Here is a 23940-nt window from a genome sequence, read left to right as displayed (position 1 = left end):
TACCTCATAGCGAGTCTTTTTGTTGTCCCTCTCTATAAGTTCCTTGAGAGTCACGGTGGTTTTGAGGTCGGGCAGATATCTGATACAGTTAGCGATTATTACTCTGCAATGTTAATGACTACTCACGGAATCACACTCTTGACAGCGGCCATAGCCCGAATGGCACTGAGGTCTTTGGGCTCATATCGACATAGGTAGGTGTTGCGCGAGACATATTCCAGGATTTTGACTTTACTGTCCTCCAGTTTCTGCTTTTGACCAGGGGTCAAGTCACTGTGACCCTGGATAAGGATAAAATTGGTGCTCTCTGCATCCTTTGGCACGCTATCAGGCAAATTTGCGAGATTGGCCGTGTTGCCGTTGATTTGAATAGTAGCCATCTTCGTATGAAATGGAAAATCGTTCCTGAAGCAAGTGGAAAGAGGATGTCGAAGCGGAGTGAAGTAACCCTGTGATGGAAGACGGCAGTTGTAAGTGAAGGGAATGGAGAGGAAGAGACCCTGCCGAAGCTGAGCAACCAGCATTAGGTGGCTTTGCGGGTCGCACTCTCCCTTGTAGGCGCTAATACGGTGGGAATTGACCAACGGCAAAATGTGTGGTTGCCAATGCCAGCTCAGAGGGCTGAGTACGCATTGTGATCGAAACAACAGCTGAATACCAGGGTTAGGTCTAGAACGTAGGTGGCAGCCTGGGATTTGCAGGACTAGAGGCAATAGCCTGAGACAATGGACATGGCCTAGCCGATTCTGGCCCATGTACTTACTTGTGCAGAAGCGCCTCGGATGGGTAACCCTAAGCCAAAGAAGAGGGGGAGAATCTTAACCAAAGCAAGTCGATGGTTATTGCGACGAACAGTAAACGGAAGCAATCCCCATAGTGAGTGAATGCATGGTACAGGCTAGTTTTTCAAGTCAAACACAGTAGATTACTGGCATCAATCTTGAACGTTGGTTAAAAGCGTAATTCAAGCAAATAATCTCGAAATATCCATAAGGTCTAAATCCTTTTACAGTACGGATTAAGCTACTATAGAACCTTGTTGTTGACTAGACTTTCCTGACCAGACAGCGCGAACACTTCTGTATCGAGAAACTGCCTCACTCCATCATCGCCCTCCCATTTCTTGCCCTCCAGCTTCTTTTCTACTAGAATCCTACACCTATCAACGGCGTCACGACAACCAATCAAGTTATTCCACTGTTCTAGATTATCTAAATGCTCCGGATCCGGAATACGATCGAAAAAGTGGTCGTAATGCTTGTGTGAAGCACTGTCTTGGCCATAATAAGTGTGGAAGATCTGAATGGGCCCCCAACGATCTATAGTGCCGTCTTTGAATTTGAGGGGATCTGGAGAAGAAATGTAAGCAGTGGGAACTGGATGGACCTAATAAGAATCCTTACCGTCTGATACCTTGTCTTTCTCGTTCAGTAGTTCACGCTTTGCATGGCCAATAGCATACGAATCTTGGATAACATGGAACATACTGCCGAGTGCGCGTCGCCCGATGTCAAGGCCCTTGAACTTGGAGTCCTTGGACAATAGATAGGCAAGAGACAGCCAGTTTGGCGGGAGAGAATCGTCAGGAAACAAAACGCCAAGAGGTGACTGTGACACCACAGTGCTGGGGGTAATCTTGTCATCTTCACCAGTTGCCAGCTTATACATAACTTCCATCCAGGTCATGATATTTGCTTTTGTGACTTCAGGCTCCTCATCTCTGTCAGATGCCATACAGTGAAGAAACTGAAGGTCACCATAGTGTGAGCGGCCGGTAACATTTTTCATCCTAGTGAAGCCGAGGTTGTTTGGGTTCCACTCTTTTTCCGCTGACTTGAACTTCAGTGCCCAGTCAAAGCCGAGTGTGTATGAATGATTTGAGTCGTGAGTGTCTGAAAAGAGTTGACAATCAGGATCGTCATTCCACACTGCTCCGCGAATGTGCTCCCAGTCGTCGTTGGTGGCGCTCTCAAGAGTTGTGCCCTGTGGGGTCCCAGATTTGCTGCTGATTGGAGCAGACAAAGTGAGAGACTCATGGAATGGTTTGCCGATGATCCCATTCCAAAGTCCTCCACTGACTGACATTTGGGGGGCGACCTCTTCCCCAGCTTGGCCACTGGTGTCTGCATTTTCGTGATCTGTTGAGGTTGCCATGGTTGGTATTCGCCGCTAGAATCTTTGGCTGAGGGAAGAAGCTGAAAAGACAAGTTTAACGTGCAAATGCGTATACTACAATTCACAGCCTATATAACTAATTGCTCTGGGCTGTAAGCACGCTAGAACCAGCTATGGCAGTCTAGACACTCCGAAAGCGGGGTGGGCGTCGTGCGAGTGCATGGGAGTCCATTCACGACCAGTGTGCAGGTCATTATCTTTCAGCTGACTTCGCCTGAGGCTGCTAACGTCTCAGCCCCCAGTCTATCTAGAGCCCTTCCCCAAACCTGCTTTGAAGTTGTGCTCCGGATCATCCGTCGTGATCGCGGTAGCCAAGGAGAGTGGTAGGAAGGCCCTGGTCAAGAAATAGATGTGATTCCTGTGCCTCAGAGATCGAATAGTCAACACTACTAAGTGACTGAGGTGTTGCGAAACAGCTTGCGCGGGCAAAACTCCACTAGAGTGGCGGGCTGAAAGCGGAGCGACCGTAAGCGCGAGTCTCGACCCAGTACCTAGCCCCATGTCAGGACCGTCCCGCCCGCCACATCCCGGGGCACTAACCTATCGGACAACACTAGTTGATGTATCTAGACAAACCACCGTTCAAACTAAGCCAAATGTAACAGCGCTGTAGTATGTATCATTGTGGCATTGTGCCATAATCAGGTGCAGTGGTATAATAGGTAATCAAGATAATTGGCTCAGATGGATATGTCAAGAAGCACAGCTGGCAGAGACTAAGACTGTACATCCCCGCTTAATCAGGTGAGAGCCTGGGTTCAAAGCTGCTAGCGAAACTATTGATGCAGAAGCTGCCTCTTCGCATCCCAGCTGATCTCTTACCCTCACATACGGCTGAGTTCGTGTATTTTCAGGTCGTTCAAGCCATGCTGTTAATGACGAGCTGTACTCAAATGAAGACCCCTGATCCACCTTGTAGTGATGTGATAGGTATAGCAGCCACCAGAGTAACGGCATATGGCTTGGAAGTTTCGCGAGAGCCAGCTTACGTTGTCTCACGGCTTCTCCGAGTCCTCCCATCATGGCCTGCTGTATGTGTCGAAGAAGTGACTAGAAAATTATCTACCCCTCAATGAACGAGCGGTTCACGTTACGTATAAAAGGCAGCAGGATTCGGCTCTCTAATAGAATTTGATTGTCATCGAGAAGCACTTCTTCAGCTACAGATACCTCCACTACAAAGACAAGCACCTTCACGTAAACCTTATCTTCCTCCTACATCTTCAAAATGGCCGACCAGACATCTGCTCCCTGGAAAGAATCTGAGTCTAAGAGCGGACAGAAGTATCAGGTTTCTGCCTCTCACTACGATATCACCGACCAGGGTGGCGACGCCCCTGCTGCCAACGGCCCCCCTTTCAATGTCCAGGTTGATTGGAGACTTAACACCGAGGGCTCACCCTCTCCAGAGATCCGAAACAAGACGGGCATTACCTACTACAAGCTCGAGGAGGCTCCCTGGTACTCGGTCAAGAAGTACCGCCTGACTATATCCACCACTGACTCCTACAACTATACCTTCTTCGACAACGAGCCGGATCAATATGGCCTGAATGTCTTCCGAACCAATGGCCTGCACTATGTCGAATATAACTCCAAGGACCCCAGAATCACCAGCATTACCGGCAAATAAGTCAGAAGTCAATGTCGATCCAAGGGGCAAGCGGCTTCGAACGAAGTCGGGGTTAATCACGGAAGGAGAGGTCGAGAATTTTATGGTGAAGGGCTATGTAGTCTATCTGGTGGTCTTCAGATAGCTAACTGGATATCTTGAATCTCGCATATCTACACTCTCACTCTAGAAAGCACACTTTTGGTTTTATAATGCTTGGTCAAAGTCTCGAAGTTACCTTGTGAGGCGAAAATAGGTTGTCAACCCCGACTAAAGAACCGGCGCTAAGATAGACCACCGCTTCATCAATGAAATTTACGTTAGTATAGGGTCACAAGAAGTGTAAAAGTACAGTACTTCGTCTCTTTATATCGTCCTCTAAGCCGTGGTTTGTAGCCACTACCCGATCTCATCTCCCGGCGAGTACCATAGTTGAAAGAAAGCTGGTCTTTCTGATTTCAATAGAGGTTCGGCCGTCCGCTATAGCCTCGCTCAAGATTCTCTGTTTTTTTTTCTTTTTCTTTCTTCTTTTTTCTTTGATATTTGAATCAATTTACAAAGTGCCCAGTGCAGTAAAAGCAACAGGCCCTGGTGCGTAACAGTTGGATAAGCGCGGCATTCCTGACATTGACATATTACCTTCTCGAATTAAAGGCAAATCCAGGGATGGGCTTCGAGACATTCTAGCATAGCATAGCGAAGAAGTGGGTTGAATACGTTTTCTGGTCCAGACATATATATCCGCATCTGGTCGTGATCTCTCCACAGAAATTCGGGACCCGGACTTGCTCCGAGCCAAGGTTTCTCCGAAGGCCGAAGTCGGCGTCTCGATTAGGTAAAGTCCGGTATAAACCTGACACCGTGATTTGGACGTCACGGACACACAAAAGCAATTGTCTTGCGCTCGTTGCGTTTGAGAATTCACAGCCCCGAAAATCTTGCCCAGATCTGAACTGTTTTGATGCAGACTAATATTTTAGAGTACCTAATCCGGACATTAACATCAACGCCCACCTGTTGTTCCCGATGGACTCATCGGTCCGTCGATCTCCCAACACCCCGAACGATGACCGCTCAGCCCTCCGCGACCTTCTCAAATCTCGTCAACGGGACCGCAAAGGCGTCCGTGGTAACCCTAAGTCATGTATACCGTGCCGCGAAAGAAAGGTCAAATGCGACAAGGAGTTGCCGTGTTCGACCTGCGACAAACGGGGACACCCGGATCTATGCAACTATGAAAGTTCTACAAGACAGTCGCTCGGTATCCCACAGTCGCCAGCACGATCTGCGAGAAGAACTTCTGTAGTCATTCCAACTTCAAACAGATCTCAAGAACTCGAGAAAACAGACGCGATCAGCTTTGATATCGTCGAGGAACGTGTAGGAGACCTCGTCCCTGGCCCAGAAGCCCAAAACAGGCTCACTCCACATATATCGACAACGTCGAATAATGCATCCACTGCGCGAGAAGATGGCGATCGACTATTCCTAGCCGATAGTTCGGTGATAGGCATGATCAGACGGCGCTCAATCCGGTCTAGAGATGATCCAGCTCGACAATCTGCTTTCGAAACAGGCATACTACCTCTTCTTGGCGTCAATGAAGAAGTGAACACGTCTGTATCATCCTATCAGTCTCTACCAAGCGACCAAGAGATAGTCAGATTGTTTGAACTCTTTCGCCGTCGAGTCCACCCCTTTCACATCATAACCTTTAATTTAGATACCATCGAGCAACGAATTTGTCAACTAATCAATGCAAGGAGAGGATCAGACCTTGGCTCCGAGTCGTTTGAAGATCCTAGGTGGCTGTCTCTACTTCACGCTATCATGGCGGCTGGAGCTCAATTTTCCGATATGAATTTGCAAGACCGTCTTGCAGTGTCTCAACGGCATAGTATGTTCTAGATCAGCCCAGCATTCCATCCACCTCGATGAGATGCTGATCAGCTACAGCCAAGCAGTCATTTGATCTCCTACGGTCAACAGATTATCTCGCGAATCCATCCAAGGAGGCCGTCCAGACACTCCTTCTCTTAGGGAATGTGCTTCAAAATGATATGAAACCTCAGGCGGCTTGGGTTCTTGGGGGCACAACAATCCGCCTCGCGCAATGCCTCGGTCTTCACAAGAAGACAGCCCGCCCGCCAAAATCTCCGCTCACAGATGAAGACGCAAAGTGTTTGAGGTAAATTACATCGAGGTTCTCTGTAGGAATACATCTGCTAACCACTGGTCAGATTAGCAATTGTTTGGCAGGATGCCCTCCTCGCGCTCGCTTTTGGTCGCCCACCAGCCTCCTATGAGTTGGATTTTGAAAGCGACTTGCCTCAGCTCTCAGAGTCTAGCGAGAGTTCGGGTCTATCCTACCTCCAAGCTATGAGCTGGCTATGTCATGTCACATTGCGCCATCTCTCGTCTCATTTGCAGTCGTCACTCGGGCCAGTTTCGGTACTCGACGGCATCAAATCCATCGAAGCCTCTCTTTCGCCCCACTTAATCGATCCCACGAGAAGTACGGCAATACCACAGATTCAAGAATACTACGCTTTCGAACTTCACCGACATTTTGTCATGGCTACTCTTTGTCGCCCGTTCGTATCGAGGAGTGGATCAACAGGGCTCAGTGAAAGTGACAGGTCGAACGTCCTCGAGCACTTTCGAGAATCTCTCAAGCGCAGCGTCCGGGCTTATGTTCGGTTGAGGTCAATCGCGGGACATGCTAGGCGTTCTTGGGCCTTTACACATAATGGGCTAACGTCGGTTCTTCTCTTGAGCTTAATGCGAGAGACTAGGTATCTTGCCGAGACCAGAACCCTTCAGGACGAGCTCATTGCAAGTCTTTCAGAGGAAGGTAACTCCGCCTTGCTCACAGACCCCGATACCAACGCACAGCTTTCAGGCACTCTCCATAAGGCGTTGAAGGCTCTGCGGACTCTTCGAGCATTGACGGAGCGTGACGTCAGTTCGCGTGGCTCAAACCAGGAGCAAAGCGACCAAGACATTCCAACTCCTGGCCATATGCCCACCGTCGGCGAAAGGCCTGCAATAGGCCAAGATAATGCGTTTCGGGTCACGGAGCAAGCTGAGTGAGTCAATCCATAATTTAGATTCCGAGACGAATGCTAAGAAGCCAGCTTTTGGGACATGGGCGACGCTCAGTGGGAATTTCCCATCGATTTCGACATGTCCCCACTGGGCGCGTTTGACTACATCATGTCGGATCAGAATTATGACAACAATTCATTTCTGCCCAATCTAGTGTGAAGTTGAAAACTTTGTGTTGGGATTTAGTAATCATTCAATTAACGTTCAGTCTAAACACTTTGATATTCAGTTGGTATTGAATCCAAATGACTGCCAACGCTGCAGCACCTTCTCCTGGACCTCAGTCGGATAGGACCCCTGGAAGCTCGCAGCTTCCCAGTCACGGCCAGTGGTGTACTCAGTCGGCATCAGACAATCGGAAACAACTTTTCCCCCCATGCGGATGTTACCGTTGCCGTGCGACATGTATGGAATTAACGGAAAGCCGCGGACGTCCTCGAAATGGTACTCATCCAGGCCAGGGCGGCAGCGGGTGGAAAAGGCCCAGATTACGTCCTTAAAGTCGTACACGTCGATGTCGTCGCCGACAATGACGAGGCGGTGGATTGTGTAGCCGACCTTATCATTGAAGACAACATCGCCGATGGTTCGGCAAAAATCCTTTGCGTTGGTCTTCATTGCGCGAAGCTTCTCGGTGTCGACCTGTAGGGCGACCCATGTCACCTGGGATTCGAAGGGGGAGAAAGCCTCCTTGATGGGCAAACCCTTAGACTTCAGTAGAAATCCGATCTCAGCAGCGGCAAGGGGTCCGATCATGGTGTGCTAGTTCGCGTCAGTTTGGTACTGCTATGAGAACAGGTGGCGATGATGACCTACCGTCTCATCGGTCAATCGGCCGCAATTCGATACTGGAAGAATAGCATCCTTTCGGTGTGTGATGAGGTCAACCCTGTACTTCGGCTGGGGATGCGCGTCGCCAGGGAAGACATATCTTGAAGGATCGTCAGTATCTTTGCGGATTTCTTGCAAACAATTCCAAACAGTCCACATACCCGTGCATCTCTCCAAAGGGACCCTCAGGTGCCGTCTCTGTAGCAGAGCAAACGCCCTCGAAGACAATTTCCGAGTCGGCAGGGACATAAAGCCCATTGGTGTCACACTTGACAACCTCCAACGGTGCTCCAACCAGTGACCCAATGTACTCCGCCTCAGACAGGCCGCTCGGTAAAGGCATGCTCGAAGCCATGATGGCGGCCGGTGGCACCCCAAAGACCAGCGCCCACGGCATATCCTTACCCTCCTTTTTCCACATCTGATGGATCTGCCAGATATGTTGCGGCTCGATAACGAGCCCCGCAAGGTGGTTTCTGTCGTACACCATGGCGCGAGCGATGGACCAGTTCGTCCATTTCCCGTCCGGCGATTGAACGACATGCATACCGTACGTCTGGATGTACTTTCCGCCGTCAGACTGGTGCAGCATCGGTGCCGGCAATTTGGTGAGGTCAAATTGGTCTGGAGTCAATCGGATCTCCTTGCAGGACCCGGTATCAGAGACAACGGGGGGGATTGGAGTCGCACTCTTGGCGGCGATCATCTTATCGAGTATCTCCTTCATAGTCGACGTGGGAGGGAGACCGAGGTGCCTCGCCAGTCTTCCAAAACGCTGGGAGGGGTCGGACCGCAGAGAGTTTGGCGCGCCGAGGATACGCCAGAAGCCATCTGCATCTTGACCCTTGAGCTTGTTGAAGAGGGGTGCTCGTTCATCGGTCTCAACAACCTTCCGAATGATGGCGCCGACTTCGAGATTCGGGTCACATTCTTCGTTGATCTCAACGAGGTCGCCGTCTGCTTTAAGTGCTTCGACAAAGGAGCGGAAGCTGAGGTGCGGGAGATCTTGAGAGTTTGATGGTGGCATTTTGGTTCTGTTGATTGAGATTGATAAATTGAATGTGTATGCAGTCCAAAAATGGAGGAAATTTGATTTGTAGTTGGTGGTTGGATGTGATTATAATGCAGCCAATGTAGATGACCATGTAGCGTTCATATATATCACTTTCGTCAACACCGAACGCCAGCATGGAGTACGATGAGCGGTGGTAGTGATGCAATATCCCCGAATTCCCCGAGATACGTGCTCAGAGATCCCTGAGCTAGGATGGAAGTCGGTCCTCTTCCGTACCGGTGCCGGAAGTCGAGAATGTGGATACCCGAGTGGCTCCGGGTTCGGACAATTCGGTTACCGTCCCATCGATCGTTTCTGAACTCTCCGATTTCGCCGAAAAGACTTTTATCGTGATCCCATTAAATATGTAGGGTAGTATCGCTGCAAGAAGAGTGTGATCCAGAGGTACGCAGTTATAACTGGCTCAAACATCATTCCAAGCACTTTCAGACCCAAAAGCAAGAATACGTCCACAACATCTTCGGCAAATCACTGTCATTTACACTTCAGAGACACCACGTCGGTAAATGCTTGTGAGGAACTACCAACAAAAAAGCCATCAACGAAATGAAAGACATCACACCTCGCAAAAAGATCATTGTCGCCTTGACGGGCGCGACAGGAGCCCAGATTGGTATTCACGTTCTTCAGACCCTCCGGAGGCTCAACGTCGAAACGCACCTCATTATCAGCAAGTGGGCCGCCGAGACGATAAAGTGGGAAACCGATTACACACCCGCGGCGGTGAAAGCACTTGCAGACCACGCCTATAGCTCGCACGATCTAGCCGCACCTATCGCAAGTGGCTCATATCGCGTGGATGGCATGATTGTTGTACCGTGTTCCGTCAAGACCCTCGCTGCGATCAATGCGGGTATCTGTGATGACTTGGTAACGAGAGCAGCAGATGTTTGTCTGAAAGAGCGCAAGAGGCTGGTCTTGTCTGTCAGGGAGACGCCGTTTAGTGAGATCCATTTGAGGAATATGATGGAGGTCACGAGGGCGGGGGCAATTATCGCGCCGCCTGTTGTCGGATTCTATACGCGGCCGTCGTCAATTGATGATGTTCTTGATCAGATGGTCGGAAGGTTGTTGGATCTTTTCGATTTGGATGCGAGAAACTTTGAAAGGTGGGATGGGATGCAGAAGAGTACCACAAATAGCAAGTAATGTTGATTACAATCGACTGTACACCAGATCACTTTCGCCGAATGATAGTAACGGCTGACTGAGATATTGTTGGACCACTGTGGAGTGTGACGAGAGCAAGCCGGATGTCTACTTCTGGTGTACCTCGACATCGGTGATAAGTCCTAGTGCCTTTTGCAAGCTAATATCTAGGTCGGGCCGCAATAGGAGTCGAGTCCTGCAAAAAGTTGATCCCATCCAAATGTGTTGGCGTCTCCAAGGAGATCGTTCCATAGGCTGTCAAGACCGAGGACGTCTTCTCCAGCCAAACTAGATTTCTCAGCACTGCCACCATCATCATAAACAGTCCTCAGTCCGGCCGTTGCAACCGCTTCGGGATCGTCAGTCGAGAGTCCTGCGTCGACAGACTCTCTGTCATCTTCTACCTCTGATGGGACAGCGTCATCCATCCCCTGGACACGATAGCGACGCAAAACGCCCGTCAGGTTCTGAACAAGCTGCGCAGCAATCACCGATTCTTTTCCGGCCAATGCCAAAGCACGGCAAGCTTGTACAACCTCGGCATGCAGCTCTGCTGATGCATCAGATACTAACCATGACTCTTTGCCGTCTGCTAAGCCCTCACGACTTGAGACGCCTCCTGAGTGAAGTGCCAATATTGTACACGCCATGAACATATGACCGATAACACAGCCTAGACGGCAGCCGATTGCTCGCGAGCTGAAGGTTTGCACTGGCTCTCTAGTCTGTGAAACCTTTAGTAGACGTGTGGCGATTGCGAGGACAGTCCGGGCTGAGCTCAGACATATCTCTCGCGATGACTGGTATTGGGCATCTTGTTTGTCATGGAGCAAGAATGGTCGGTGTAATCGAGCGCGTCGCGAGAGGAAACCGAGGAGAACAACATCTCTCTGCAGCGATAGATAGGGCGGCGCGGTCTCTGGAATGGGCCCATCGGGACGGAGGAATGGGGGGAAGTCGGCAATAGCATCTGCAAACAGACGATCTAACTCGAGGACATGTTCGTAGTCCGTTATTTCAGCATCTGGAACTCCTGGTGTTCTGGCATCGATGACAGAACGAGAAATACCAGCGAGTTGGATGCGCCGGATGAAACAGCTCATCGTCGTCGCAGTATCTGAAGGCATGCTAATGGCCTTATTCGAGAGGCTCGCCTCGTCATCATTGATGTTCCGAGGCTCATTAACATTCATTTGTCGCGGCTGAACGTTGTACGTCCCATCCGTGGGCCCTCCCATGAGACCCAGCATCCTGAGCTATGATGAGCAATAGTCGATAGAAGAGGAATGAGAGCGACGTACCAGTCTGTAGCAGTAATATGCCACCATACCCTTCTCTTGATTTCCTTTGCAGACTCTTCGTCCCGCTGTTCCGAGCCAGGGCTGTCGATTAGGTGCAGGCTCATCTCTCGAGCGGACGACAACGAACAGCCATGAAGGAATCTAAACCTAGCTGAGCAGCCTTCCATGTTGTAGACAAGATAAGCGAGGACCGAACGTGCTTGTACCTCTTCCAGACAGACCCAAGTATTGGCATGTGATTTTTCTAGTATGTTGAGAGAGGATCTGAACCAAGCTATGGCGGTGTGCGTAGCTTCTTCCAAAGACTCGAAGGTCCCGTTGGCTTTGGACCCCTCGGTGAAGAAGAAAGCACTCGTTGCTGCGATTCCTAGAATCAGTGCAGCGTGTGCTGGATTTGGTTCACCTCCGCGAGATAAGGTGCAATAGAAGTTGACGATCATGGACCTGGCTGCTGTTGGATGAAGTATGGGAAGGAGATGAAACGGATTGTCGAGGAAGTCTTGTAGTAGCAGCAACGCCTCTTCTTGGGTCATCAACCAGGTCGATAATCGTCCTTCTGAATCAATGGAGGGTGTAAGGCCGGAGGTTGTGCTTGCGGGTGTCTTGGGAAAGTGACAGACATTGGTAACGTGATAGTCCACCTTTTCAAATGGTAGAGTGACCTGGGTAACAGTCCATTAGGATTTCGAACTCTAAAGTCTGGATATTGTGTTTCTCACGTTTAGACTATTTCGCGTGAATGTTGAATCGAGAAACTTCGCGGTTTGCTGCCGTTCGTTATCCATGAACCTCCGGAGATGAGGATGCCGTGTTAATAAACCCAGACTTCGGCGTCGGGAAGATTTTGACCGCTCTATCCTTACAGGTCCGACAGTGTCCGCAAGCTGCTGCATGGAAAATTCTGTGCCGGCAGAAGACACTGGCCCGAACACAGCGTGCTCTAGATTACGGAGCCGACTCAGGATAGAGTCGTCGGCATTCTCGCTCAACTTTGGCGCATGGCTATCCGTAGTTAGCTAAGGTAGACCGGTCGTCGATATGTATGCACCATTTCCGTGGTTACCTCAATTCCGCAATCGGATTTTGTGTCCCCGGCTGCCCTGCGCATGACAAGCCGCGCATCACACAGCTCGAACACGGGTCTCCGCGGTCGCACTTGAGCTTCTTCTTGCGGCACGAGTCACACGAAACTTGGGGTTGGCGACGTCGTTTCTGGGCTGCGCTATCACTATCAGGTCGCATTGTGCGCTTCATGATGAATTAAATGATTCGTAATTGCTTTCTTGTGCTTCGCCACCGGACTTTGTTGATGTTGATGAGGCAAAGTCCAAGTTCGCTCCTGGCCGCGGACCTTCCTCGGACGCCAACGTGTTAATTACTCCACGGATAATCCGCGGTGCTTACCAACTCCATCTACGCCACCTCATCCAGAGCAACAATACGACAGCAAAGCGATAATATTTATTAAATGCCCATGGGGAACTGCTGGAATTGGTCCTAGCTATGCTAAGTGCCTAAATCAACCTTGTTTTTCTTTTGGCTTTTCTTTTTTTTTTTTTGCCGTTGCTTACGCCAGCCAGTGTCCTGAACTTGATATTCTAGCCACAAGACACAACTTACATTGCCATGGAGCCATCTCAACCTCCTCCCGGTTACGATAGGTGAGCTTATGGTTTTCGGAATTTGAATATTATCACAAAATCTCATTCGGAACTATCAGTTTTAGATCGTGGCTCGCTGTCGTAGGTGCTTCGCTTTCGCTTTTTTGCACAGCTGGCTTCCTTAATGCATTCGGCATTTTCCAAGAGTATTACCAGACGTTTCTCGGAGAATCTGAGTCCAATATTTCCTGGATTGGATCCATATCTATTTCTATCGTCTACCTATGTGCACCAATATCAGGCGTTCCAACCGACAGATTGGGACCTACGGTATGTGAAAACTGATTGCAGCCCTGCCAACCTCCACGTACTAAGGTGCACGCTTTACAGATTCTTCTGTGTATTGGCAGTATCGGTCAACTGTTTGCTCTCTTCATGACCTCTCTCTGTAAACAGTACTACCAAGTATTCCTAGCCCAGGGGATTTTGCTTGGGGTGAGTATGTCGCTCATTTTCTGCCCCCCTGTGGCTGTGGTGTCACGCCGCATGCCTCATCGCCGTGGCCTTGCTCTGGGTCTCACAATTGGCGGGTCCTCCATCGGTGGCATCATCTGGCCGATCATGCTAGAGCAACTTCTCAACAAACGCCAGCTTGGTTTCGGATGGACTATGCGAGTTGTTGCTTTCACTATGGCTCCTCTTTTAGCATTCGCCTGCATCACTGTGGTTGATGCCCCCGCACCCCAAGCATCTTTGAGTCCAATCCATGCGGCATCAGATGGGGACGAGAAGGGAACGACCTCATCGAATGAAGAGATACAGTACAAATCGAAGGCCAACTACTCTATCCTGAAGAACAAGACCTTTATCCTTCTCTGTGGAGGGTTAGCACTCGGCTACTTTGGACTGTTTACTCCCGTTTTCTTTGTTACGGGCTTCGGCGTTCAACATGGCTTGTCCACATCGACGGCATTCTACTTGTTATCTGGACTAAACGGTGCTTCATTCCTGGGACGAGTTATTCCTGGGTTTCTCGCAGACCGGTATGGGCATTTCAATCTTTGCATGCTGGCAACTCTTGCGGCTGGTATCGTTGGCTTTTGCTGGACGGCGGCAACGTCTCTTCCTGGGTTGGCAGTGTGGAGTTTGGCGTACGGATTCTCCTCTGGAGTGAGTTGATTCACATCTTGAACTTCCATGACAATGGCTGACGTATTTCCAGGCCATCATGAGCTTGCAGGGTGCATGCGTCGGAAAAATTGCCCATCATCGTCATCAGGGGTTGGCTGTCGGCTTCATGATGGGCTCCATCGCTGTAACGTGAGTCGTCACACTTCTGCTATTCCATGCCTAGGGCGGTTTGTGGACACTGACCATGACAATGGACAGCGCTCTTGTCGGGCCTCCCATCAGCGGCCAGATTCTTGCGCATGCCGGATATCTTGCGTTGTCGATGTGGACCGGCGCAACTCTCGTGGTTGGAGCTGCCATCCTTGCTGCAGCTAGATGGCGGTTAAACAGCAGTGTGACTGCAACCGTCTAGATCTATATGGTATTCAGTCATTTGCAGTATGGTCCTGGCTTCACTTGTGATGTATGTTCGGAGTCAAGAGTACTTCGTTAAGCGGCACATCGTTCGGAGGTATCGTTCATACCTTTGGAGACTACGGAGAGTACTTACCTAAGCAAGACCGCTCGGACCAGTGAGGTCCCTGCTCCCTTCGGGCCGAAGCTGTTCCTGGTACACCGGGTGCCCGGTCGGGGTTTTGATGTTCCGTAAGGTGCTCGCCGATGATGGGATCTCTAGTATGGCTCGTGTGTGGCTGGTAAATGTGGCTTCTCTGGAGCGCAGGTTTGGGGAGAAAAAGCTTTCCGACCCTTCGAAATGAACACAAGCTGGCCTCACACGATCTTCCTAGACAATCGCTTGTTCACATTTTTGCTTCACTTTCTTGTCACTCGTTTCATCAAAATGCCTCAATCTATTCTTTTTGTCTTTTTGTATTGATCTTTTCATTGCCAGGCTTTGCCCGAGCCTCACTCTTTGAACAGATTTCTCGGACCTTGCTGTTCCGAATAGGATTGGCCAACCGAAGGCACCCTGATCTCCCTTCACTTGTGAACCGATTCCTTGGTCTGCATCTTTTCACAGGCCGGGGCGGCTCGGAATGAGCCCATCGCCTGAATGGCCCACCAGTTCCACATCGCCGGCGCGAGCCACGCTCTCCTCGACCCGTGGTCTCAAGGAGCGGGCGTGGTGAGGGACGTTCTCACTCGGTGGGCCGAGCTCGATATAACACAAATTGGCTCTCTTGTTGCCATAGCCGGCACCCTCCCTACGGCTTGGAGACTCATGCAATGTGCCTGGCAGGAAGCGTATAGTTGTATTCGGCGCTTTTTCCTCGCTTCCGTCACAATACCGGGCGGCGACCCGGTTAACCGGAGCGTCGTGAAATGGGTCCTCGCCAACCGGCCCCGGCATTATCGCGCCTTTACCGGTCGTACCGAAGTTGGACGCGCCAACCCAGACCGTGCTGCCGCTCTGAAGAAGTCGCGCCATACCGTTCAGTATTGTCCACACTGGAACACACGGTGGCTCTGGTTCAAAGGCAACTGTTTTGTCGTCACCCGTGCCGTTGGAGATTTCAATTCTTCACTATCGGATCCCAGCTACGATGGAATCGGAGGCGAGGACCTGACAATCAGCTGCTTCGGATGGTCGGCGCATCCTGTCCAGAATCTCATCGAAGCCTGCCGCGAGTACGCCGACAGGCAGACGCAGTACTTCGTCATCATCTACTCCCGCGACCGTTACGGCATGTCTTGGAAACCTAAAGCCCGCAAGCCCCTCCGCCATCTGGACACCGTGCACTTTGACCTCAGCTTGAAGCAGGAGTTGCTTGCTGATATCCGGAATTACCTGGATCCGAAGACTCAGATGCGCTACCAAAGCCGGAGTATGCCGTACCGGAGGGGCTACCTCTTCTACGGCCCGCCTGGAACTGGCAAGTCCTCGCTTTCTGTGGCGATTGCCGGCGAGTTTGGATTAGATCTCTACGAGGTCAAGATCCCCAGTGTGGCAACGGATGCCGATTTAGAGCAGATGTTTCAGGAGATTCCGCCGCGATGTGTGGTTCTTCTCGAAGACATCGATGCCGTGTGGGTGGAGCGTTCAAGCAGCCATGAGAAGACCAGCAACGGGAATGGACGAGCACATTCACCGGAGAGCAGCAATGTGCCCAACTGCACTCTTTCCGGACTGCTGAATGTTTTGGATGGCGTTGGATCGCAGGAGGGCCGTATCGTCATCATGACTACGAATCGACCCGAGCAACTCGACAGTGCCTTGATTCGGCCCGGCCGAGTCGACATGAAGGTCCTACTGGGCAACATTAGCCCAAAGTCAGCGGCGGAAATGTTCGTGCGGATGTTCTCTCCCGAACTAGGGTGCACAACACACCTGAAAATGGAAGAAATTGAGAAGCTTTCTGTCCAGTTTTCCAGCGTGATACCGGAAGACACCTTGACCCCATCTCAATTGCAGGGGTTTTTCCAGGTACATCTAGAGAGTCCGTATCATGCGGTAGAAAGCATCGCAAGTTGGGTTCAAAAAGAACTTGCAAGAGCCCACTTCAAAGAGTTCGAGTTTATAACTTCCAATGGGAAGGCTTAGAAGTTGAGTGTGTAATAGCTATTTGCCTGACTGTACTATTATATGTATGGCTGGTTCTAGACCCTGGATGGAGTTTCGTTATTTCTTTTTCCCCCTGTTCATTCGTTTGCCGCTATTGTTTGTGTTGGGAGAGAAGGGCTTACGTTAGATGATGCCAGCAGTAAATGCATTCCTCATGTGTGTTCTTTCAAAGCTATGGTCGATGTAGCTATCGGCGCGCGCATCGCATTTTCTACAGAATATTATTGAACACCCTTGTAACGAATGATGACCAGGCCTCTCTTTCGTTTGGTCTATCTACTCTGTTGATTCGGTGCCTAAGCCAGTACTCATACATACTTACCCTGCCATCTTTGACCCAGAGGGCTTGCACACCCAGCCTCTCAACTTCAATGGAGTGGAAGTAGTCTGACATCCCCAGCAGTGCCTCCTAGCATCAATACTAATCAAGACCCATCTCCGGACTGCCGTGACCCATCTCGTCTGTCTACTAGTTAGCCTTCCAATTTCAAACGCGGGTTCCTCCGTGACCAATGTGGGGAGAGAAAGCTCACGAGCTCAAAAGCCTAAATATTTGAGACGACAAAGGAACCTAGACAGTTTCCGAGAACGAAATCGTCGTGCATGAAAGGCAAGAGTAGCCGGAATTTTCATACAGCCGCTTCCACACTCCGTCGACATGGGGACAGGGTCGTGGGCCATGAGCATGGCCCTGCCTTGGCGCCGATGGGTTCTGGGGTGGTGGCCATGAATGGAGTTTGCAGTATTTGGTCTTCATATCCCGGTGATATATGTCACGAGGCAGGCACCGTATTGTATGTAGAGTTCACGGAGGGCTCTTGGAGCCGATGCGAGAGTGCGTCATCTCATCGGACGAAACCACCCCAAATATACAATTCTGTCGACTGAGGGACTCTCCCTCAAACGGACATCTGACGAGGGCTAGTGAAAAGCAAAACAGCCTCGAATACCCTCATCAACTTTCCGCAAATCCAACTAACGGTGCTGCAAGTCGGCGCCTGGGAGTAGTAGTTTTTGTGAAGAATAGCGGCGTCGCGACACTTCCTCAGTCTTAAATAAGAAGGTTGCACGACTAACGCAGGTTTCTGAAGCCGTTTCGCGAATACACGAGTTCCGGAGAAAGTTGGAGAATATATCTCCTTTCTGCTCACTGTCATGCTCCCAAAGCCGCCGTTTCTGCAAGCCTTGGTATACTTTTGATGCACTCTTTGGGCGGATTCGGATGGCAAACCTTCCTGCCCATCACCAACTAGCTAGGCTCGAAGCGTGCCTTGTGACAAGGCGCACTTGAAGTCTAACTTTGATCCATAATCAGTCTGAAAATGATTGCCGTTTGTGGTCCTAGCTTTAGGCAATCTTGGAGGAAGAATAAAGAGGGCTGATTTCCACTCACGGCTTTGCTGGTGGGTAGGCGATTAATCCTCTATGACACACATCCTATCGTGTATTGGCCTTGCAAAGCTTACATTTCAACTGTGGTAATCATGGTCGCTGGGCGAATCTTCCTCATCCTACTGCCTGTGGCTGCTACTATGCCCTCATCCGACTTCGCACCCAATTCCCTTGTCCGACGACACTGCGTGGAGCCTAAAAACTGCGGAGCCACTATTCAAGGAACGATGTGCAACTTTTGTTGCGCAAAGGATGTGAAACCCGATAGCACGCACTGCAAATCTGCGAATGCGGCGTGCCAGGCTGGTGGAAAACCTGATGGTGTCACGTTCAACTGTGATGCCGATTAGTTCAGGGAGACGACAAAATCGGAGGTAGGTCAGTCAACCTTCCAAAACTCTGTATGACCTCTATTAATCATCGCTAATGAGAACGAGAAGAATCTTACACCAGTCACCGACATCGAACGTTGAATCACGGCCTGTGGGAAATTGACAAAGTCTTAGCAGCGTTCTTGGAGGCTCCGAGAGAATGGTTTCGCGAGGCCGATTGTTTGTGTTTGGCGTGATCCAAAACATCATTAGGAAATTATTGGATTAAATTTAAATCATTGGAAGAGAGATGCTTCACGCTCTCAAACTGTGGGCTTCTCAGTGACTCTCTGATGCTGTTATTCCCACGTGATCTGCAGCTACCTTGAGTCTCTAAATAGCATTCTTACCACTGTAACTAACCACGTGTTGATCAATTTCGTAAGTTCTCCCTTGCTTGCATTGAGTACCTAAGTCACGAGGTACTTGACGATCATATCTCTTATTTCTGACCCGGAAGTCATTCTTAGGACAAAACTCATGGTCCGATTCAATGCCCGCAGACTGTTGTCAAGCGGGACAAACATCCGGCCAGTTGAAGCCTTGACCCGAGGCCAGCCATGTGTAGGAAACTTGACCCCGACTTGCTTGGCCCAATGAACCCAGTAGGCTGCATCCTGTCTATGTTTTATGGCTCTACGTAAAGATTAAGGATCGCTCTATCCAAACTTGACTACTTGTCCGGCGGTTTCGGTCTTGATAACCATAGGTAAGCAACTTAGTTCACCGTGCAGCCGGTATCAACATGTCTTGAGCGGGTGGCGGGCTTGCATTCATTCATATATTCTTCAGGTGATTGACTAGCCATGGTTTCTACCATTGAGGCCATTTGGCTGAATAACACAACTCTATGTGACATCATGGTCCCCTGGCGGTCTAATATTGACTAGGCCCTTGACGACCGACCATTCTATACTACAAGTCTGCGGCACGAAGCTTCGACGAGCAAGCTACGCTTAAAACGTCTCTTGTAGCTCTGGTCCTACTTTCCGTTGTTCCCAGTGGCTCCAAGGCATTGTCTTCGGGGCTTTGAGCAAGATCCGAACACAATTTCTCCAATTATGAAGAACGACTTATTTATTAACATCTACCTATCTTCCTTTGGCCAGACTTTTGGTAAATTGATGAGTAGCATGGGTGTTTACAACTGTTTTGTGACTAGCACGTGGCTCCGCGATGAAGTACTGCGAGATTTCAAAAGAAGCAGGGGATCCATCCCCTGAGTAAGACGTCTTACTCAACAAGAATCACGAAAAGTCGACTTTGCTGAGGGGTCACAAAATGCCATGCATTGGCTAAGATTAAAGGGGAAGGTGAGGCTGTTTCTTACGTCATGCACGGCGACGCGTTATTAGAGAACTTTTGGACACTTGCCTCTCCTAGAGAGAGATAGTTGCAGGCTTGGAGAATTTCTCGACTACGTGGCTCAGTCCGGAGGCTGCCTAATTCGCACGCAATCAACCTACTGCTATTGTGAAGCTTGGCACTGATGGTGTGTCGTGAGGTTTGATTTTGGTAATCGAAAACAACGTACTTATAAGCTCGTCGATAGTAGCTAGGGTGTCAAAAAATTGTCTTTTTGTGATATTCCTATACTACGAGCTTTGTTGACGTATCTTTGAGATGAGACCTGCCGCCATTATTTCCGTAATTCCTACGCTCGCAGCTGGCTTCAACTTTCAAAGGAGGAGTCCAATTAATTATGAGGGCTACCAGGTTCTCCGAGTGAAAACCCTCAACCAATTGGCAACCGTGCAAGCCAAACTTGCTACGATTCCTCATCACAAATGGAACCACGATGTGGATACTCATATTGACATCGTCATTTCGCCAGACCAAGTCAATATTGTTGAGTCACTTGGGCTAGATTACCGCATCATGCACAGTGACCTCGGCGAGTCAATCGCCGCCGAATCCCAAGTTCGCACCGCATATAAGCGCGACATCGACGATCTTGCGTGGTTCGACTCGTACCACTCGTATAAGGACCATGTCCAATACTTCACCGACCTCCACGAAGCCTTTCCAGGAAACTCTGAGCTGGTGTATTCGGGGCGGTCGTTCGAGAATCGGACAATTCACGGAATCCATCTCTTCGGCGATGAGGGTCCGGGAAAGCCCGCTGTACTCTACCAGTAAGAACGATGGCTTAGCCGCCAGCTACAAATGTTACTGCGTAGGTTTTCAAATTCTGACGAAGATACTAGCGGTACTGTTCACGCAAGAGAGTGGATTGCAGCTCCTGTGAGTTGATGGATGACATTGATAAACGGTTGGGCATAATTGAGTTGATCGTTTCTTTGCGCAGGTCATTGAGTATATTACTCTACAGCTGATCAACGCCCACAAGAACGCCACCAATACTTCGGATTCCATCTTGAATTAATACGACTTTCACATCTTCCCTATCTTCAATCCAGATGGTAAGTCAGACCTTGCAGTCCTTTCAACAAAGAGCCTACGAACTCATACCGGAACCAGGCTTCACATTCTCCCAGGAGGTCGACCGTCTCTGGCGCAAGACACGCACGCCCCCACCTCTGAATTCAACTTGCTACGGAACCGACATCAATAGAAATTGGGAGTACGGATGGGATGCAAATCCGTTTGGCGCTTCTACCAACCCGTGTGCCCAATCCTACCGCGGCCAGAAGCCTTCCGACACCATCGAAAACCAAGGCCTAGATGCTTACGTTCGCAAGCTGCGCGATACCAGCGGTATCAAACTGTACATTGACTGGCACAGTTACGGCCAGTATATTCTTTCACCCTTCGGTTCCAAGGAGACGTGGTATGCTCCCGAGCTCGGCAAGTGGACCAAGACTGCTTCGGTGCTCAGCGAGGTCATCCGTGACAGCTCCGAGAGACGTACTACTTTCACATTTGGGCCCAGCGGTGCTACCCTCTATACCACCACAGGGGCAGCACCTGACCATGTTTATGCAATTGGCGGCGCGGACTTTTCCTACACCATTGAGCTTCCTGATACAGGCGATTTCGGCTTTGTCTTACCTCCCGATCGCATTCTTGGCGCCGCGGAGGAGCAGTGGGAAGGACAGCAGGTACTGTATACTTTGTTGGACGAGGTGTTTTTTGATGGAATAGGAGCTGTCTAACTACTCACCTGCGCCATGTGAATTGAACCTGTAAATAATATTCTGCACTTCCGTAGCCATCGCGATGAGGTAATAGCCGACATCTCCCTACTTCTGCTTAGCTATCGAAACAGATGCCGGCAGTAAACACATGGCAGGCTGAAGCTGGTACTTTAAATGAAGAGCTTAGCAAAAGTTGATTACGTCTCCAGAGCTCGGCTATCTTAGCCGGTTCTAAGGGCACGATTGCTTTGATTGCTGAATCTCCTTTCATCTTTCAGAAAAAGGAAATGAAACCACATTATCCCCATAATCCCCACAGGTGGTTTCCAATTCGTGCAATTTCATTCACATCATCCGCTCTATTGTTTTAAGACTCTCAGTTCTGGGGATTTACGTGCTTATAGAGAACGGGCACACATATGCAAGCGAAGGAGCGCGATTTGAAAATTTGTTCAGGCAGGTGTCTATCGGTCCTAGCGCTCTCTTGACAAATCCATACCTCTGAGATGTTCTCGTGAAAGCAAGATGAGTATTGGCAGCTGGCACTTAGATGTGTGGTGGGGTGACGCCGGAAGCACAAACCAGATTCCTCATTGCTCCTCCAATTACCCATGCCGCCGGGAGACACTCACAGGATATTCCCCCAATCAACGTGCAGGCCGCGTAAAACTCATGGTTTGTCCTCCTCTTAGCTATTCCTACATAACACAATTTTTTGCCCACTGGACAGTTCTCAAGTCTGCTATAGCTTTGTCCGCCGGGTTTACAATACGTCTTTGGTCAAAATCCTCACAACTACGATTATCGACCCATCGAATGCCAGTAACGAAACACTAGGATTATTAGACATGGCCACATCGAGAATCTCCAATGCCGCATGCTTCATAGGTCTGCTTTTCGCTTCTACATGGCTGACCAGAACGCACGCGAAACCTCCACCATCCGATACTCTGTGGCAAGTATCACCGCCATTGGACTATAACGATAAGCTCTTTGCGGGATGGAAGCAGATATCGGTTGAAGCAGAGATTCAAATATACAACGGAGTGGCCGAGAATCGTACATACGCGCACCATCCGGAACTGTTTGCTATCGGTTCCGATGTCCTCCTCATTTACTCCTCTGCCCCAGTCGACGAGGATAGTATGGGCCAAGATATATGGATCTCGACTTCAAGCGACAATGGATCATCTTGGAGCTCTGGGAGAAGCCTAATGCCGGCTGCTCTTCTTCCAAACCAGACAGAGACGCACAACTGGAAGTATTGGTGTGACCGAGGTATTGCTCAGCGTGCATGGCAGGCGTTGACCTTTGTGCACCTCGAGGGCGAACTTTACGCCGTTGGCCAATCAGGCAGTAGGTGGTGTCCAGGGCGGTGGGCAGCTGCAGGTCGATTCGCACGCAAAATTTCTCTCAGCGGAGAACCGCTTGCGGACCCCTGTTGGCTGGAACAGAATGACTTCACAAAATCCGAATTGTACGCAGAGACCGTCTACGGCACTGAGTATGGCATGGAATACTGCGCCAGAGCCTGCGAAATCAACGCGGTTTTGCGAAAGCCGGATGAGGCACCGGCTTGGTCGCCATGGCTTTACAATAACGGTCTATATGCCGCTGATGGATTGCATCAAATGGAAGAACAGACATTTGCTGTTTGGCACAACGACAGTGACTCATCTACAGGAGGGTACTGGCAACGACATTGGCGCGACATCACTTCAGAGGCAAATAACACCCACTCAGTCTGGGTTGAGTACAACGCAGATCCGAAAGGGACCGGCTGGTATCCCAAAATCATGAACTCGCACGGCAATGCAATACATCAAACAAACATACCGGATGCGAAGACAAAACAATTTCTGGGGAAGCTCGACGGTACCGGCGACAGATTTCTGTTGTCAAACCCAAGATACAATGCTGCAGATCCTCAACGACAGCCACTGACCTTAGCATTATCTCGTGGAGCCGACCAGACTTATAAGTCGATTGGTGTGTTGAGAACAAATGCGACAAAGGCGATTGTCCCGGATACGCGTGATGGAATCAAGAATCGGGCGTTTGGCTTCAGCTATCCTAGCGCAGTTCAGGTTGGCAGGAAACTGCTGATTGCTTACAGCGAGAACAAGGAGAACATTTGGGTTAGTGTTGTTGACATATCTGCACTTCCATAGGAGGTCAATCAGTCAGATTGATGAGCTGCATCTGACTACCTCATCGAGACCGCTATCTACCTTATGTGTCGTCGCAGTATTATGGTAGAATTGGTAATAAGGAGGCAGCGAAGAAAACGAAGAGTCCATTCCACATCAGCGAGACTAGCTCCAGTGTATTCAAGTGTGTCTAGTTGCATTCCTTTACTACCATCTAATATCCATCAGACCGGTATGTCTGGATGTGACTTCTGCATGTGATTAGATGCGAAGTTGAGGGCCAAGCTAATTATGACGTCAATGACTGGAGGTGTACTTCTGGTGTGCGGTCAACCTGCAGTCGTACCCAGTAGGTCGACTGATGCTGACTATTACAAGACAGG

General features: G+C 49.9%; 11 protein-coding genes across 11 annotated transcripts; 8 read left to right on the top strand and 3 right to left on the bottom strand.

Annotated features, from left to right (window-relative positions):
* Positions 1-1026: 1026 nt before the first annotated feature.
* On the bottom strand, positions 1027-2154 carry CTAM01_16265 (uncharacterized protein; the record flags this gene model as incomplete). Its single annotated transcript, XM_060532258.1, has 2 exons — positions 1027-1349; positions 1404-2154. The coding sequence occupies 2 exons, from the start codon at positions 2152-2154 to the stop codon at positions 1027-1029; spliced, it is 1074 nt and encodes a 357-aa protein (XP_060373181.1).
* Positions 2155-3403: 1249 nt separating this feature from the next.
* On the top strand, positions 3404-3808 carry CTAM01_16264 (uncharacterized protein; the record flags this gene model as incomplete). Its single annotated transcript, XM_060532257.1, has 1 exon — positions 3404-3808. One exon carries the CDS (start codon positions 3404-3406, stop codon positions 3806-3808), a length of 405 nt encoding a protein of 134 aa, XP_060373180.1.
* A 1809-nt stretch (positions 3809-5617) lies between these two features.
* CTAM01_16263 (fungal specific transcription factor) lies at positions 5618-7054 on the top strand (the record flags this gene model as incomplete). Its single annotated transcript, XM_060532256.1, has 4 exons — positions 5618-5684; positions 5744-5975; positions 6028-6876; positions 6925-7054. The coding sequence occupies 4 exons, from the start codon at positions 5618-5620 to the stop codon at positions 7052-7054; spliced, it is 1278 nt and encodes a 425-aa protein (XP_060373179.1).
* Positions 7055-7120: 66 nt separating this feature from the next.
* Positions 7121-8753, bottom strand: CTAM01_16262 (uncharacterized protein; the record flags this gene model as incomplete). The annotated part of the gene is made up of 3 exons (XM_060532255.1): positions 7121-7657; positions 7712-7826; positions 7888-8753. The coding sequence occupies 3 exons, from the start codon at positions 8751-8753 to the stop codon at positions 7121-7123; spliced, it is 1518 nt and encodes a 505-aa protein (XP_060373178.1).
* Positions 8754-9347: 594 nt separating this feature from the next.
* Positions 9348-9950, top strand: CTAM01_16261 (3-octaprenyl-4-hydroxybenzoate carboxy-lyase UbiX; the record flags this gene model as incomplete). Its single annotated transcript, XM_060532254.1, has 1 exon — positions 9348-9950. The coding sequence occupies one exon, from the start codon at positions 9348-9350 to the stop codon at positions 9948-9950; it is 603 nt and encodes a 200-aa protein (XP_060373177.1).
* Positions 9951-10117: 167 nt separating this feature from the next.
* CTAM01_16260 (uncharacterized protein) lies at positions 10118-11355 on the bottom strand (the record flags this gene model as incomplete). Its single annotated transcript, XM_060532253.1, has 2 exons — positions 10118-11201; positions 11252-11355. The coding sequence occupies 2 exons, from the start codon at positions 11353-11355 to the stop codon at positions 10118-10120; spliced, it is 1188 nt and encodes a 395-aa protein (XP_060373176.1).
* A 1998-nt stretch (positions 11356-13353) lies between these two features.
* CTAM01_16259 (major facilitator superfamily transporter) lies at positions 13354-14395 on the top strand (the record flags this gene model as incomplete). The annotated part of the gene is made up of 3 exons (XM_060532252.1): positions 13354-14022; positions 14075-14172; positions 14242-14395. 3 exons carry the CDS (start codon positions 13354-13356, stop codon positions 14393-14395), a joined length of 921 nt encoding a protein of 306 aa, XP_060373175.1.
* Positions 14396-15037: 642 nt separating this feature from the next.
* CTAM01_16258 (ATPase) lies at positions 15038-16525 on the top strand (the record flags this gene model as incomplete). Its single annotated transcript, XM_060532251.1, has 1 exon — positions 15038-16525. The coding sequence occupies one exon, from the start codon at positions 15038-15040 to the stop codon at positions 16523-16525; it is 1488 nt and encodes a 495-aa protein (XP_060373174.1).
* A 1553-nt stretch (positions 16526-18078) lies between these two features.
* On the top strand, positions 18079-18288 carry CTAM01_16257 (uncharacterized protein; the record flags this gene model as incomplete). The annotated part of the gene is made up of 1 exon (XM_060532250.1): positions 18079-18288. The coding sequence occupies one exon, from the start codon at positions 18079-18081 to the stop codon at positions 18286-18288; it is 210 nt and encodes a 69-aa protein (XP_060373173.1).
* A 1644-nt stretch (positions 18289-19932) lies between these two features.
* Positions 19933-21425, top strand: CTAM01_16256 (zinc carboxypeptidase; the record flags this gene model as incomplete). Its single annotated transcript, XM_060532249.1, has 3 exons — positions 19933-20444; positions 20517-20553; positions 20730-21425. 3 exons carry the CDS (start codon positions 19933-19935, stop codon positions 21423-21425), a joined length of 1245 nt encoding a protein of 414 aa, XP_060373172.1.
* Positions 21426-22255: 830 nt separating this feature from the next.
* CTAM01_16255 (uncharacterized protein) lies at positions 22256-23578 on the top strand (the record flags this gene model as incomplete). The annotated part of the gene is made up of 1 exon (XM_060532248.1): positions 22256-23578. One exon carries the CDS (start codon positions 22256-22258, stop codon positions 23576-23578), a length of 1323 nt encoding a protein of 440 aa, XP_060373171.1.
* Between the last annotated feature and the right edge of the window lie 362 nt (positions 23579-23940).

This window comes from Colletotrichum tamarilloi (genome assembly GCF_030869305.1).
Source record: "Colletotrichum tamarilloi strain Tom-12 chromosome Unknown Scaffold_208.1, whole genome shotgun sequence".
Classification (NCBI taxonomy): domain Eukaryota; kingdom Fungi; phylum Ascomycota; class Sordariomycetes; order Glomerellales; family Glomerellaceae; genus Colletotrichum; species Colletotrichum tamarilloi.
The sequence above is the reverse complement of the archived record's forward strand: the minus strand, read 5'-3'. Positions and strand labels throughout refer to the sequence as shown.